The sequence below is a fragment of the Rhipicephalus microplus genome, chromosome 9 (assembly GCF_043290135.1).
Source record: "Rhipicephalus microplus isolate Deutch F79 chromosome 9, USDA_Rmic, whole genome shotgun sequence".
Classification (NCBI taxonomy): Eukaryota; Metazoa; Arthropoda; class Arachnida; order Ixodida; family Ixodidae; genus Rhipicephalus; species Rhipicephalus microplus.
The window spans coordinates 70,042,865-70,057,928 of NC_134708.1; the positions used below are offsets into that span (position 1 = coordinate 70,042,865).

At 46.5% G+C, this 15,064-nt stretch overlaps 1 protein-coding gene across 1 annotated transcript in view; it reads right to left on the reverse strand.

Moving 5' to 3' along the window:
• Positions 1 to 15,064, reverse strand: part of LOC119163274 (uncharacterized) — a 185,812-nt gene that overhangs the window by 41,055 nt on the left and 129,693 nt on the right. Inside the window, exon 2 of the mRNA XM_037415233.2 lies at positions 1,414 to 1,456. Within this exon, the coding sequence (XP_037271130.2) occupies positions 1,414 to 1,456 (43 nt within the window). The remainder of the gene's footprint in view (positions 1 to 1,413; positions 1,457 to 15,064) is intronic.

The following is a 15,064-nucleotide window of genomic DNA, read 5'->3' on the forward strand; positions in this document are numbered from 1 at the left end:
CCAGACACTCCATACAGATCGGCCCAGTCGGCGCGCCGCCAAATTACACGCCGCGCTTTTCGCCTCCGCTACCCCGGAGGCATTTTCCGCGTATAATGGACGAGAACAGCCGGAATACATCCACGCCTAAATTAGGCACAGTCATCATCTATAGCCGGGCATTCCTTTTCTTTCTAGGCCACCATTACCGCCGTCCTACCCCACCTTTCTTTCTTTCTTTCTTTCTCTCTCTCTTTCTTTCTTTCTTTCTTTCTTTCTTTAATATCAAAGCGCATTTCCTGCTCAACGTACATGCCTTTATAAAATTTGCGGAGGGGCGCTCTTTTGTGTTTTTTTCTTCTTCTTTATTTTGGTCTCCTATACTTCGGCGCGATTCAATGAGAGCGCACACAAGCGTGTCAGCCCATACAGGGTACCTTTCCGTAGCTGGGCCCCCCATTTCAAGGTCGCTGGGTGGTTCGCTTCTGGGAGTTGCCCGTTGCGCCACTGCTTTCATGCGCGCGAGCAGCTCGCAATTCGAGATACACATTCGCCAGAGACGTGGAAAAAGTTCTGTAAACGCGCGATTTTTTTGCATTTTGCATGTAACGGACTCTTTTGTAATCTTTGTCAAATAATGACGTCTTGATTATTTCCCGCTAGGACTCCAGGAATCTTGATTGGCATACCCTCCTTTTTTTGGTTTGGTAATTTCCTAGGCTTCAACGACCTGCCCCTTGTGATCTGTATGCTTGACGAGAACAGATCTGCCTTCAAAGTGAGCCGTGCACTTAATCGACAACTAGCAATTCCGCACGCGCTTGGGAGAACTTATTCTTCTAAAATAAATAAACAAAGAATGAAATAAAAGCGAACTGCTTATCTGCCTCGCAAGCTGAGCCGCTAAAGCACCGGACGCTTATTGTCCCGTGCGACGGAGGTTTGACTCCCGGCGGAATAATTTTTTTCTTGTTTCTCTTTCTCATTTGGTAGTGATAATTTTATCGACGTCACATCCGTGACGGAAGTACGTCATTAGTCTTGGTCGAGCCCGGCATAAAACACTTTCGTGCTAAACAGGGAGAAGTTTGCACAAGCCGTGTACACAGCGATGCTGGTTGGTCTTAAGGGTGTAACGTGGCCTTCTCGGCTCAGTCTTGGAGTAGACAGAGTAGAACCGCACCGCAGCCTGTCGGAGAAGCTGCGAAAATGTCAAGACCCCAGCGCCAGAAACTAACGTGCGAACCTGGTCGTCGCAGCCCGGGCCTTTCGTTGCCGAGAAACTCGGTGTGGCGCTGGCGCGGACTGTCTACGTCGGTTGACGCGGCTGATAAGCAGCGGTGCGGAGGGATTTTTTCGCGAACACCCGCTGTTATACCAAATTCTGTGAGAGCTTCGATCTTAATAAAACATTACAAGAGTTTTGCGGCTCACCTGTTGGCGAGAATTCAGCGACTTCCTCCTGCTTGGTCTGGCTCTGAAAATAAACAGGAAAGAGCTTTTGTTGTAGATGTAGTTTGTATGCACTGTAATCCACTTAGAACGACAACGTTAGTCAGCCACATTGGTGAAATTCAATATGACGTTGGTCTGCTTAAGACAATAGATTTATAAATGACGAGGGAAGTCTGCCTATCGGCGCATTTCACGAATGACTTGATATGTAACAACGTGCCGTGAGTTTGGAAAATATAACTTGAAGATATAACATCGTTTATTTAATTAATAATTATTAATTAACAGTAATTTTGCCCTAAGTGTAAAACTGCTCATTAGAGAGGGGAGGGCCATGCTACCAACCGAAACACAAAGCACGTTTCCTACAAAATAAAAAATGACACTTTAACAATTCCCAGAAATATAATACAAACTATATTACAAAACTACACATCAAATGTCTAAACGAAAATAATGTAGTGATAAGTAGGTAGGTAAGCAACTTTATTGATTCACGAAGTGGTAGGGATTATGCTGATAATTCATGTTCACTAACTAAGGCAAAGAAAAAAAATATTATATATTTATTTACTATAAAACCACGCGATTCAACAGCGCCAAACATATTTTTTTTCTCAAAAAGAAGAATAAAATAAATACTTGAAGTGTGATCTTACAGGGGGATAGCGGTCGCTGATTGTGGTATTAGAATCCACTGGAATGTGGTCCTTGGAGTGAATCATTTGATCTAACTCATAAACCGCAGTTACTATTCCGCCAACTAGAAGTAGGCAGTTTATCCTCAGATAAGCTGCAGTTGTCTCTCGCATTCGCGTTCGGGTGTTACGCAACTGTTTCCAGTGCGTGTGCATACGGCAGGTCTCGAAAATGACTGCACGAGAAGCAGCGAATGAGTTTGTTCTGCTGGGCAGCAATTACAAGACGGCTTGCTTCTTTGTGCAGACGAGCTGACGCTCCCTTCTACACAAGGAGCGTTTTCGACCAAGGAGGCTCTTGGTTTCAACGTACCAGCACAACGGAGTGAGTGTAATTTCACGGTGCACTGATGTAACTTCATAGGGCGAAAGCCTTAGGTCCTCATCAAACGCTGACATTGACAGTCGCTGGTGTCAACACTGGTGATACAAACAAAAAAATGTGACATGATGACATCACCGCAAACGTCATCATCATATATAATAATGATGTGTGGTGTTTGACATCCCATAACCACTATATGATTATAAAGTACGCCGTAGTGGAAGGTTCCGAAAATTTAAAACCACTGGTATTCTTCAACGCGCACTGATATCTCACAGTACACGTGCCTGCAGCGTTTCACCTCCACCGAAATGTGACCACCGCGAAAGTTATCGAACCCACGACCTGCAGCAGGTCAGCAGCTGCGCACCGCAACCGCTACACCAGCGTGGCGGACCATTAACGCCATCATCACGCATGACAAAAGTTTGTGACGTCGTCATGATATCGCTATAAAGGTATAATGATGTCACAGCGAGACGTTACACACCGTCATCATACGACATGTTCGTTTGGGAAAACCTTCGGAGGGGGGTTAGGGGACTTTTTGGGCGTGTCATTTCACTCCGTCAGTATACTGTAACGCGCGGTCGCACACCTCGACAGCGACGCACTCATTGGCTGCGGACGACAACGACTGTAGCGACGATGTGGGCCAGACCCGGTAATTGGGTCGGGCCCGGATGCAACCCGCTCGACGTCGTCTTAGAGCCCGCACTAAAGAGAGTGCAACGAGCACACCCTCCCACCGTCGCACTTTCTCGAGAGTGTGAGTGCTATAGGGCCAAACCTCATAAGCGCGAAAATGCACGCGACAGCGACGAGCGACGAAACAGGGCGCTCGCGCGACGTGTCGCGTGCTCGTTTTCGCGCGATCGCTCGGTTCTCCAGATTTGGAAACCGTCGCTCATCGCCCGGAAGTGCTGGGCTCAAGCAGCCAATAGCGAAAAACCGGAAAAAGACAAAGACTACATAGGTGCACGTGACCCTGCCCGAGTCACGTATGCGCAACAAGAAATAACGCAATGTTTATTACGCGTGCGCATATAAAAAATGCTGCAAGGCAATAATAAACACTTTCCGTTTCATTACACAACAATATATCTTATTTTTAAATTGGAAACCGCTCGCTACGCGGTTTTATTGGTGCGAGTAGACGGCCTCATGCCAGCAACAGTGGAATTCGCTCGCCGAAGCCGTCGCGTGAATGAGGTTTGCCTGCGCTAGCGACTGATCGCGCGAAGACGATCTACGTCGCGTCGCTCGTCGCGTGCATTTTCGCGCTTATGAGGTTTGGCCCTTACTCTCGGCCGGTACGTTGAACTACTCTCTTCGGAGAACATGCTTTCACGACGATCGCTGGCGTCGGACGCCGCGTTTCCCGCGCGCGTAGAAGCAGGAGTCGCTGACAAGCGTGAGCCAGCGCGCGCGCCGGAACGAGCACGGCGGTAATAACCGGCGGAATTTAGTTCGACGCCCGCAGTGCGACCCCGCCAGCGCGCCTTTTGTTTTCCGCGTGCACGACGCGCTGATTAATTGCGTCCGAGAGGCCCAGATTTCTCGTTTGACGAGAGCATGACCGTGCATTCTGGAACAGGAAACAGGAGCACTTTTATGGTTAACGAGAAAGGTGTTATAGAACGTGGGTATAAGTCGGCGTGCTGATCACAAGATGATCCACGGCTATCTCTTTAGAGAACTTGACAGAAATTGTTAAAAGTACTAATTAGGCTGGATAAGCAGCCACTATCACAACCGAAGATCTAACGAACGCGTGACATGATCACCGTAGAATAAACAAAGTACCAGTGGAACAAGGGATTTCAGAAAAAAATTGGCAGCATATCCACGGAGTGAATGATAGAGAGTGTGGCGAAGCATTCGTCTGTCCATTCGTTCTTGCTTCCGTCCGTCCATGCATCCGTATGTGTGACCACCCATGCATCCATCCGCCCATCCGTGCGTGCGCCTGTTCGTGCGTCCATCCATTATTCCGTTATTATTATTATTCCGTTATCCATTATTCCGTTATTATTATTATTATCTGTCTGTGTGTTCGTTCGTCCATCTATTCAAAACTTCAAGTACCACCATCTCGCATCTTTTCATCATATATTCCACATAGAGAAGCACCGCTATCCAGCGGACATTCCAAGGACTAAACGAGAGGTGGCACACGCACGCTTTCTTACGGCTTGCGCTTCGGGTCTACTTCCCACCTTTAACCACCTCGAGTTCATGGTATATACTAGTTCACTGTATTCATGGCACTGTGGCCCAATGCTCGCTAAACCTTTCTAAAACCAAGGAGGTTACGCCCAGCGAGTATAACTAGCAACCTTTTCCTGTCAGATAGTGCTCAATGTACACACCAATGGCTGCTAATGGGAAATGAGAGACACTGAGAATTCGGCTTTTACTTTCTTACGGCTTGCGCTTCATATCTACTTCCCACCTTTAACCACCTCGAGTTCATGGTATATACTAGTTCATTGTATTCATGGCACTGCGGCTCAACGCTCGCTAAACCTTTCTCAAACTAAGGAGGTTACACCCAGCGAGTATAACGTAGCAACCCTTTCTTGTCAAATAGTGTTCAATGTACATACCGATGGCTGCTAATGGGGATCGCAGTGTGCGCGTTAACTAATAGCCGAATGCTCCTGTCTCTCATTCCCCATTGGCAGCCATTGGCATGTACATTGAACACAATTTTTTTATTGTTCAACAACGCACAGAAGAAATCTCTCACCGGCACCACCTTGGAGGTCAAAATGTTATACTTGTTACACAATACAACGGCTACGAGGGACGAACGGGTGCCGTTATAAAAAGCTTCTCCCCTAATAAGGAAAGGAAGGATTAAAAATAATCGCTGGCGGCTAGTGACGTGGTATGCCATGGTGTTAATACATAAGCGAAACTTAATTGCTTTCTTGGTTTGCTCCACCAACGCAGCGCGGGACATTGACATGGTGCAACTCCTCGGGATGTGCTATACAATATACAACTTCGCTACTACAGCTTCCCCGCCGAGTAGTAGCACACCGCGCAATAACACATCGCTGCACATGCGCATCGCCATTTCAGCTATGGCACCGTGTATTAGCACATCGGTACACTCGGACATCGCTATACTATGTAGCGCCACCGCCGTGTATTATCACATCACTGCCGCGCATATTGTTATCACAGCAACACCGCCGCCTATTAGCACATCGGTACACACGCATATCGCTACAGCAGCGCCAACACCGGTGGCGCCTTAGCGCGCGCAACACGGTTGTCGTTACCCGGCCTTCTCCTGTTTTAAAGGGCTCCGTAATAAATGGCTGGCATATTTTGTTGCTCGTACTTCGTCTCCGCCCCGTTTTCATTCCGTACTCGAAAGACCTTCAACCATCAATGAATCTACCTACATCCCGGTCACGCTGTTAACAACGCTATCGCTTTTGTTATTAATTTTTTATTTTGTTGTTTGAGCTCACGCGCTCTTTTTAATCGCTTGTGACACGCTTCGAGACGTTGTTATACATGGCCACTCGGCGGCGGCATGTAGGAACGCGGCCGGCCTGAATGAATTACCGAATCAAAAGAAGGAACAAAAAGGAATAAACGAATATAGATAAGCGACGTAGGTGGTAATAAGTGGCCGCTTTGCTCGTGACGTTGCTAGCGCTTTGTTCCCCTTCGGGGATAATTACGAGAGAGACGGATACAAATGGCGACAATGGCCCGGCTTAGTCTATATTTTTTTTTTCTATACGGCACCATACAGTAGCTTTCGCTCCGTACACTTTGTTCTTTTTTTCCCCCTTTGCGTGGCGTTTTCGTGACGGAACTGTCACAATCACTCATGCCCGGTTACGAGGGTTGTAAGAATACTCCGCCTCCTTAGGCAAGTGCCAAGTGGGCTGTGATTGAGTGACCTCTTCTTAACCGGGACAGTTGTAACGTTCTTTTCTTTCTTTCTTTCTTTCTTTCTTTCTTTCTTTCTTTCTTTCTTTCTTTCTTTCTTTCTTTCTTTCTTTCTTTCTTTCTTTCTTTCTTTCTTTCTTTCTTTCTTTCTTTCTTTCTTTCTTTCTTTCTTTCTTTATTTCCTTCTTCATTCTTTCCTTCCTTCTTTCTTTCTTTCTTTCTTTCTTTCTTTCTTTCTTTCTTTCTTTCTTATAGAATGGTGGAGTTGCGAGTTTCGTAAGGCTGATGCACACGTTTCCTTAAGGAACCAACGTACTTAGCACGAAATATTTAATTAATCTATTTATTAAAAGTGAGACCCATATATGTTTCACCAGAAGCAAAAATTGACCATCGGCGTCAACACGAGTAAGGCGTGAAAGTCATCACGAGGTAACGTCCCCGTGACGTCACACACTACCAAAATTTGCGACCTCGTTGAGCTTGTCCGAGTGTGCTCTTTTCTTTCGTCCTTGCTTTTCTGCGCGCAGAGGCGTGAAATTACGAACTCATTACGAGTAGGCCGAACAGCAGTTTCGCCTCAGGTCTTCATGACGTCATAGCGTGCCGTCATTGCTTGGTCAAAGATGGACCGATCCCGATGGCAACGCATTGATTGATATGTGGGGTTTGACGTCCCAAAACCACCAGATGATTATGAGAGACGCCATAGTGGAGGGCTCCGGGAATTTAGACCACCTGGGGTTGTTTAACGTGTACCAAAATGTGAGCACACGGGCCTACAGCAGTGTCTCCTGCATCGAAAATGCAGCGCCGCAGCTGGGACTCGATCCCGCGACCTGCGGGTCAGCAGCTGAACAACTTAGCCACTATACCACCACGGTGGGGCCTGATGGCAGCGCAAGATCAATTTATGCGCAGAAAGCTTTCGGATTAGGGGTGGAATAATATAGGTTTTCTAAGCCTTAGTTGATTTTTTTTTGACGTCCCTGGGATGCTCCTTATATATAACGCCTCACACAATGGGTGTTCAGGCCGAGTGACATGGCCGCATTATAATTTACAACGCGTATAGTTTACACATTCATGATGTTAATTATGAAATTATAGATGTAACCGAATTCGGGGCAAAGCAATCAGTATTTGTTGATTGATTGATATGTGGTGTTTAACGTCCCAAAACCACCATATGATTACGAGAGACGCCGCAATGGAGGTATCTGGAGATTGCGAGCACCTGGGGTTCTTTAACGTGCACCCTAATCTGAGCACCCGGGCCTACAACATTTCCGCCTCCATCGGAAATGCAGCCGCCGCAGCCGGGATTCGATCCCGCTACCTGCGGGTCAGGAGCCGAGTACCTTAGCCACTAGACCACCGCGGCGGGGCGATCAGTATTTGTTGTTTAAACCTGAGTCTACTGGTTAAGTTAAAAATTCGATTGATAATTACAAGTATAGTAGCAAGAGAAAATAATGAAATAGTGATTAACCTCTATGTAATTAGTTGTGGTCGTCCCAATAGCCTAATTAGTCGATCGTGAAACACTAGCGAAATTTGTCGTCGCTAATGTTAGTGCATATTAAAAGATACAATTATTTTTACTTGCTGCAGTTGTATTTCAAGAAAAATATTTTGAACCGCAACGTATCGATTTTTTTCAACATGCCTATGTATCATTACTCTAGAAAAAAAAAATGGCTTTTATACATGTTTCAAGTTCAGTGATAACTTTACACGTTATTTAGGATCAGATATTGCAAGTCGGAAAATTTCAACACAATTAAATGTTCATTTTTTATAGAAAGAAGGGTACAGTCTCAGAATTCGTGGCAGGTGTTCTCAAACATATCAATCGAGGTTTTAATATTGACAACAGCGTAGTGTTGCGACAGTGCGAAAATATTTAACGTACATACATACGATGTGTACTTTGTACGTTGTAAGCATGTATACTGCATACAATGTCCATCGCTGTCACCCGAAACAGAACTCTTCATAGGAAAACTCTATAACCATGGTGACGTACCTTGTTTAAAAAAAAAAAAACGCGCGTTTGAAGACAATGATACAATACGGCGATGTACTGACAGATGAGTGGGTCCTTCTGGTGTTACGGTACATGATCTTGGGGCGCATATTTCATATCAAGAAGCCTTTGAGATTGCATTTCGGCAACTCCGTATGCACATGATGTGTCTGCCTTCTGGGCCAAGTTATATGAAGTACGATAACGATATGTGGGGTTTAACGTCCCACGACCACCATATGATTATGAGAGACGCCGTAGTGGAGGGCTCCGGAAATTTCGACCACCTGAGGTTCTTTAACGTGCACCCATATTTGAGCACACGGACCTACAACATTTCCGCCTCCATCGGAAATGCAGCCGCCGCTGCCGGGATACCATCCCGCGTCCTGCGGGACAAGTTATGTGAAGTATAAGCATCAGTACAAAGTTTACGACGGGTTGCTACTGCTTGTTCAACTTACGCTGCTACTGTGGTGCTTTTTCCACGCAGGAATGGTAATTTTTTTCCTCTGCACTGTTCAACTCTTTAGGAATAAGGGTAAACTTTGCCGTCAATTACGGCTAAGTATACTGTATTCGCTTGGTATGCCGGGTCATTGCTTGTGGATCTTTCGGGTTTGATTCGATTTGCTACTGCATGCCAGCCTCTCTGCCTTTAACAGATTCAATTATATCTATGAGTATGTACTGCACGTATCTCTATATAGCTGATGTCTGTAAAATCATCGCATAGCTCAGACTCCGACGGCGCACGCTATCTGCATTATTATCCGTTTTCTCGTGTTTTTTTTTTTTGTATTTCGATATCGTCGGTGCTTGGGTGCAATGACCGACTTCCAGTACGTTCCAACAGCCAACGTTGACACACTCGAATGAAGCCGATGACGCATGATGGCGGGTGAAAAATGAGCCGTGTTGGTCCACGTGCATTAGTACTTCGCCAGCTCCGTTATCTCGCTCTGTACGCATTTCTTCTTACCCTTAAAAATAGTTCAACGTGGTTCGTGGTAAGAGCGCATTCAGAAGCGGCACTTAACAAAAAAAAAAAAGAAAAAACCTTTAAAGCAGCAATTCTCATATGTACGCTTATGATGCCTCCATATTTAGATTAAAGGAAAACCGAAGTGCCAGCGTGCGCCTCCACAAATACACAAATATGTACACGCGCGCCGCGTCATTTGCGCCCGATAGAATATGGGGAAAACATTAGGAATGCATTATACCACGAAGACACGATGGCTGTGGCCGCGCTCTTTTTTTCGAAGAGCTGTGCGTACGCGAAAGGAGAAACCGCGATTTTTTTCCCGGTCAGAAATCACGAACGTGCCGGTTACGTTCTTTTACTTTCTCCTCCCGAGGTGCTTTCATTTTTTTTTTCTGTTTTGAAAGCCCGCATGCTGGTGGCGAACGGACGCTCTAAAGTGTTACGCCACGACTTTCTTTCTTTCTTTCTTTCTTTCTTTCTTTCTTTCTTTCTTTCTTTCTTTCTTTCTTTCTTTCTTTCTTTCTTTCTTTCTTCGTTTCTTTCTTTGTTTTCTTTGCTTTCTTTGCATTCATCGCGACAGCGTAGCCTGATACGTATTCAAGGTAACTCCTGCGTAGAGCGATGCAGAGCAATCGTGACGAGGTGCTGTGCGCTATACACAAGGAAGCAGGCATTCTAGAATACAACTTGGCCGTGGAGAGTGTGTGGTGCAGGCACACATTGTTGGAGCTCATTTGCTTGCCTGAGTGAGTGAGTGAGTGAGTGAGAGAATGAGGGCGAGATAGTCAGTCAGTCATTCAAGGGAGCCATGGAGCGTGGAGCAATGGTCCTTCGTCGCAGTAACAGCGCGCAGTGCGGCAAATGCTACCGTATGTGGTCTGGACAGCCGATGAGAACGAGCTGGTTATAGCGGCTAGCGTTTATTGTGCTCTGTTCGTGATAAACTGCTGACCCCGAAGTCGCGTGTTCGATTCCTGCCGTGGTGGTCGCTCACTTCGATGGAGGCGAAACGCTTGTGGTCCGAGTTTACACTGTGAGACGTCAGGGCGTGGTGAAGAACACCAGTTTGTCTCAATTTTCAGAGCCCTCCACTACGGCGTGGTTCATATCATATCGTAGGTTAGGCGCGTAAAACTCCAGATAATATTGCCATAAAAGCTTGCGTTGCGCCGAATGTCACATCTGATGTATACGCTAGACAATGGGAAAGCGTTAGAAAGTGCGGTCAGTATTTTTTTTATATTCGCTGAATCTACTGTCATCTTCTTCATCTTCTTCATCTTCATCTTCTTCATCTTCATTTTTTCATCTTTAACTTCATCATCTTCATCTTCTTCTTCATCTACTGCACCATGCAGTGTTGTGTTCGCACAAGTCGCCAGTTTTAAATCGGATGAGGACTCTTGCTTCGTTGTCGGTCGCCATTATATTCGCCAACTAGCCGCTGTAGCTTACCGAATGATACTGATCTCATAACAGAAAGCTCTTCTCGGTGGACTTGACGCATATAAGACTGGTTGATTGATACCGTTACCCGTTCGCTTAACAGCAACGGAAATAAAACGTTTCTCAAAGTACAATGAATATGTGTTCTTGGTTTCTCCCTACTTAACTAAACAAAATCAGTTGTCTAGACACTCAATGTGATTGTGCACATACGGAAAGCTTGACAGCTTCGTGTAAATTGCACCAAATTATGAGTTTGATGCCCCAAGGCAACATACGACCAGCTGTGAAAGCTCCCTTGGTCTATAGGCTACAGACTATAAAGCGGATATCTTGAATATGTGAAGTGCTCACGGCATGAAGCGCAATATGAAGCTTTCTTCGATTATTTTAACATAAATATACTTTATTATTGCGCAGAACGTTTCAGATCTTTAAATAGTCGGGTAGCACAGAGCGCACTGACTCCTTTCTAAAACGTTTTGCGCCCTGGGAATGTACATTTCTTTAAAAAAGCAATACCAACCAGCCCGAGTAGTTACTCTTCTTTTTCTTCGATTATAACGACTTGTCTGCGCAATTACTAGATATGACCACGTCGTATCCTGGAGAATTCGTCTATGAAGATAACGTCCACCCTAATCTACGTGTGCGAGTTGAAATTACGCCATTATGACCGGTGCTGAAAACGGTGAAAATGAAACTATGCGCGTGATTTAGCCCTAAAGTATCCAATTTAAACACATGTGTATATTGTACATGTAAAGCCATACGTATGTTCTTAATTTGTTTGTCCCTTTTCACCAACGACGCTTTTCTTTCAACCCGCTTGCCACGGCCGCAATCTACAAACCTACGATAAGCTACGATCGTGGCATGATGTTAACATAGCTAAGGCTAACCAAGAAATTTAAAAGCTTAACAAACAACGTTGACGAATCTAACAAAAAGCATGTTTCGAAAATGTTGTTAGTGATTTAGAGTACTTGGTACTCTACTGTGGGAGAGCAAAAATCCGTCCACGGTGGGGCTCACATTTCACCATCACTCTGTGGTTTTGGTCCATTTAAAAAAAAAAGTGGTTATGGATTTGCGTACTTGATACTCGACTATGAGAGAACTTAAAGCCGTCCCAAAGGCCTCACAACGGTAGCCCAATGTCTTGTGTTTTGCTGGAAAAAGTTTTACACTATGCACAGAAAAAGAAGGTTTCATAACATTCCAGTATTAAGGGCACATACACTTCGGCACATCTATGAACCATGACAAGCACCACGACGTGTTTAGGAAAAGGGGTTAACGATTTTGAGTACCTGCTACTCTACTATGAGAGAGCATAGAGCCGTCCCGTGGGCGTCACACCAGATGAGGCCCTGTTCACGAAAATTTGGGCCTGGTCATCGCAAGCCACGAAGAACCTGCTTTAACTTTCACCGAGGAATAGGTCCGTATAGCTTTGGCATCACTGTTTTAAGAGAATTTCATTTCCAGATACGACTGACATAGCTTATGTGTACACAGAAAGGTGGGGGAGGGGGGGGGTTAGAAAAACGAGGTAACGATTTAGAGCACAGGGTACTCTACTATGGGAGAGCTTAAAGCCGTCCCCAGACAAAAGGTTCACAGCATTAGGCTTCTGCAAAACAATAATCAAGAGCCCAGTATGGATATGAAAAGTTACTTTCATTCGAATTGCTGAGGAAATCCGGGGAATTCGGTGTACGCAAGTTGAACAAGTGTTACAAATCTTTGATTTCTACGTGTCTACACTAATTGTTCCTTCACACCGCAACCTTAACACTCTCTGAATCATTCACCAGTAACACCTTCTCGCCTTTTATTAACGGGGCACGAGCGAGACGCACACAACGATACGCGTCAATGTGAAGTCGGATAAAAGGCACAAACCACGTCACAGTTCTCAATCGTTTCAACATGCGTGCGGGGGCCCACAGCTCCTTTAGATGCATCGGCATCCGCTCCACATGCCTAGACGCGAGGCAGGTTGGCGTTCACGTATTGACCTGCCGCGGAATGCGCAGCTAACCGCTCCACTGCACGGAACTGGTCAGACGGGCGCCTGGAATCGCGCATGCTCGTGTGTACGCGTTGCGTGTCAATGAACGGGTGTATTGTGTGCATGCTCTCGTTTCCTTTTCGTGAAAGCGCGAGGAGAGGAGTGCTGTGTGTGTGAGGAGCATGCGGGGATATGTTCTTAAAATTCTGGTAGTCAAGCCGTTGCTGAAAAGAAAGCAGAAAAAAAAGGCAAGAAGAAAGAAGGAAAAAAATTGGCCCTGTATCTGCATGTTACTCTGCAAATGTCGTCGAAAAACGATAGTCTTGCATGTGGAGAGAGTGAACAAAACATTTATTTGATGTTCTGCGCCAGAAAATCGGTGAATGGTATTCCGGAGGCGCTGTGTTACAGTGCCTCGAGCGTGCAGCGGAGGCGAACGAGCGCATCAGGTCACGTCACACGTGAGACATGAGTGCCAACTGGCAGTTTTCTTGGAAAACGTTGCGTGTTCGAGACGGGCATGCGCGCCCGTCTGAGAGGTGATTAGGTGTAGAACGCAAGGCGGTGGGTAGGTGCCACCACCGTGTCGTCTTAGCAAAGCGCTGGAAACACTCGATTTTTCGTGCAAGCGTTGCATGGTCAGCGCAGCGTGACAAATGCTACGGTCCTTAGAATTGCTTATGTATGCCTTTTGTTGTAAAAGACCCACACGCGGATAATATACGTGTTGTGTTGTTGCCTCAGATATGCGCAATAATTGCTTTTTAATCAACAATCGCACAAGTATGGACGCTGAATTTTGAGCAACATTGGTGGGCGCTGCAGATGGGGTCGGCCGTTTGGGGTAATGGCTGGTGCAGTTTAAAGTACCCGGTACCGTTAAGGGTGAACAAACAGACAAATGTACAGACAGGCAGACCAAAAATTTTGCGTCGAAGGTCCCCAAGACAGACTATCGTCTTTAAAAAAATGAAGCTTTAATTCGCTGGGTTTTTTTATGGGGAAAAAATTTAGGGGCGGAGCTCCTTAGGCCGTGGGTTGTACGTCCCGTGTCGTCGTCGTAGTAGTCACCTCCACGGCCGCCTGGATCGGGCGCGTGATGCAGACGGCCGTGCCACCTCTCTTTTAGTCTTTACAATGTCCGCTAGATGGCGAGGCTTGTATATGGTAAATATATGATGAAAATATGCGACACGGCAGTACTTGGAGTGTTCACTAGATGGACGCGTGGATGGACGCGTGGATGGACGTATGCAAGGACGAACGCACAGACGATTTGCCCCACTCCTAATTGACTCCGTGGATATGCTGTGATTTTTTTTGTTTCTGCATCATTTTTGTCTGCCAAGCGTGCATAGTTTAATGGATGACAGCTCGCACCAATTGGCTTGTTTTCCATGGGGAATTGAATTCTTTCTTCGCCGAGGAAGAGGAGAGACGCTCGGAGCAGTAGGACGCACTGTACATCGTCTCCCGAGCCTTTCGGCATTTTCGCTGCGACGCGTGCTTACTGACCAATAATTTATGTATGAGTGGGTGCATGAGGTTATTGGGAACGCGCGGATATCACTCTCTGCACTGGATTTATCAAGATTCTCCCAGGAGCATCTGCTGACCCGACCAACGCCGCTCGCCGCCCTGAGCCTAGCTGGCTCAGCGCGCGTCCGGCTCCTTGCCTAAGCCTGGTGCAGCGTCTCACGCTACTCACATCGTCGTGCCCAGCCGCCCACCGGAATGGAGTGCGTCGTAGAAGGTCATACCATCTCTGAAGAGGAGTGGTCCGACGATTCCTGGCAATCGCCCGGCTATCGTGCCCAGGAACGACGCCGACGGGAACTTCAAAACCAAGGCAAGCCCGTTCTTCAACCGTGTACGTCGGAGAATGCCCGCGCCGCTGTGCCGGAACGCCAACCCCAGGTCAAGTCACGTCCGCCTCGGTTACGTCGGCGGGCACCACTCCCCCGATTGCCGCAAGACTCCATTCATATAGTAGGACGTCCAAGAACGCCCATCGACTTGACGAAAGTGCCGCCGTGGCAATTGCACGACGCCCTGCTCAAGGCAGCTTCACTGCCAGATCAGCCACCAGCAAGTCGGGATCGCCTTCGGACGCACCCCACCAATAATACCTTTACCTTGAGCGTGATCGACTCGCAACGCGCCCAAGCCTACCTTCGAGTGAAGTCGATTACCATCGGCGCTGCTACTA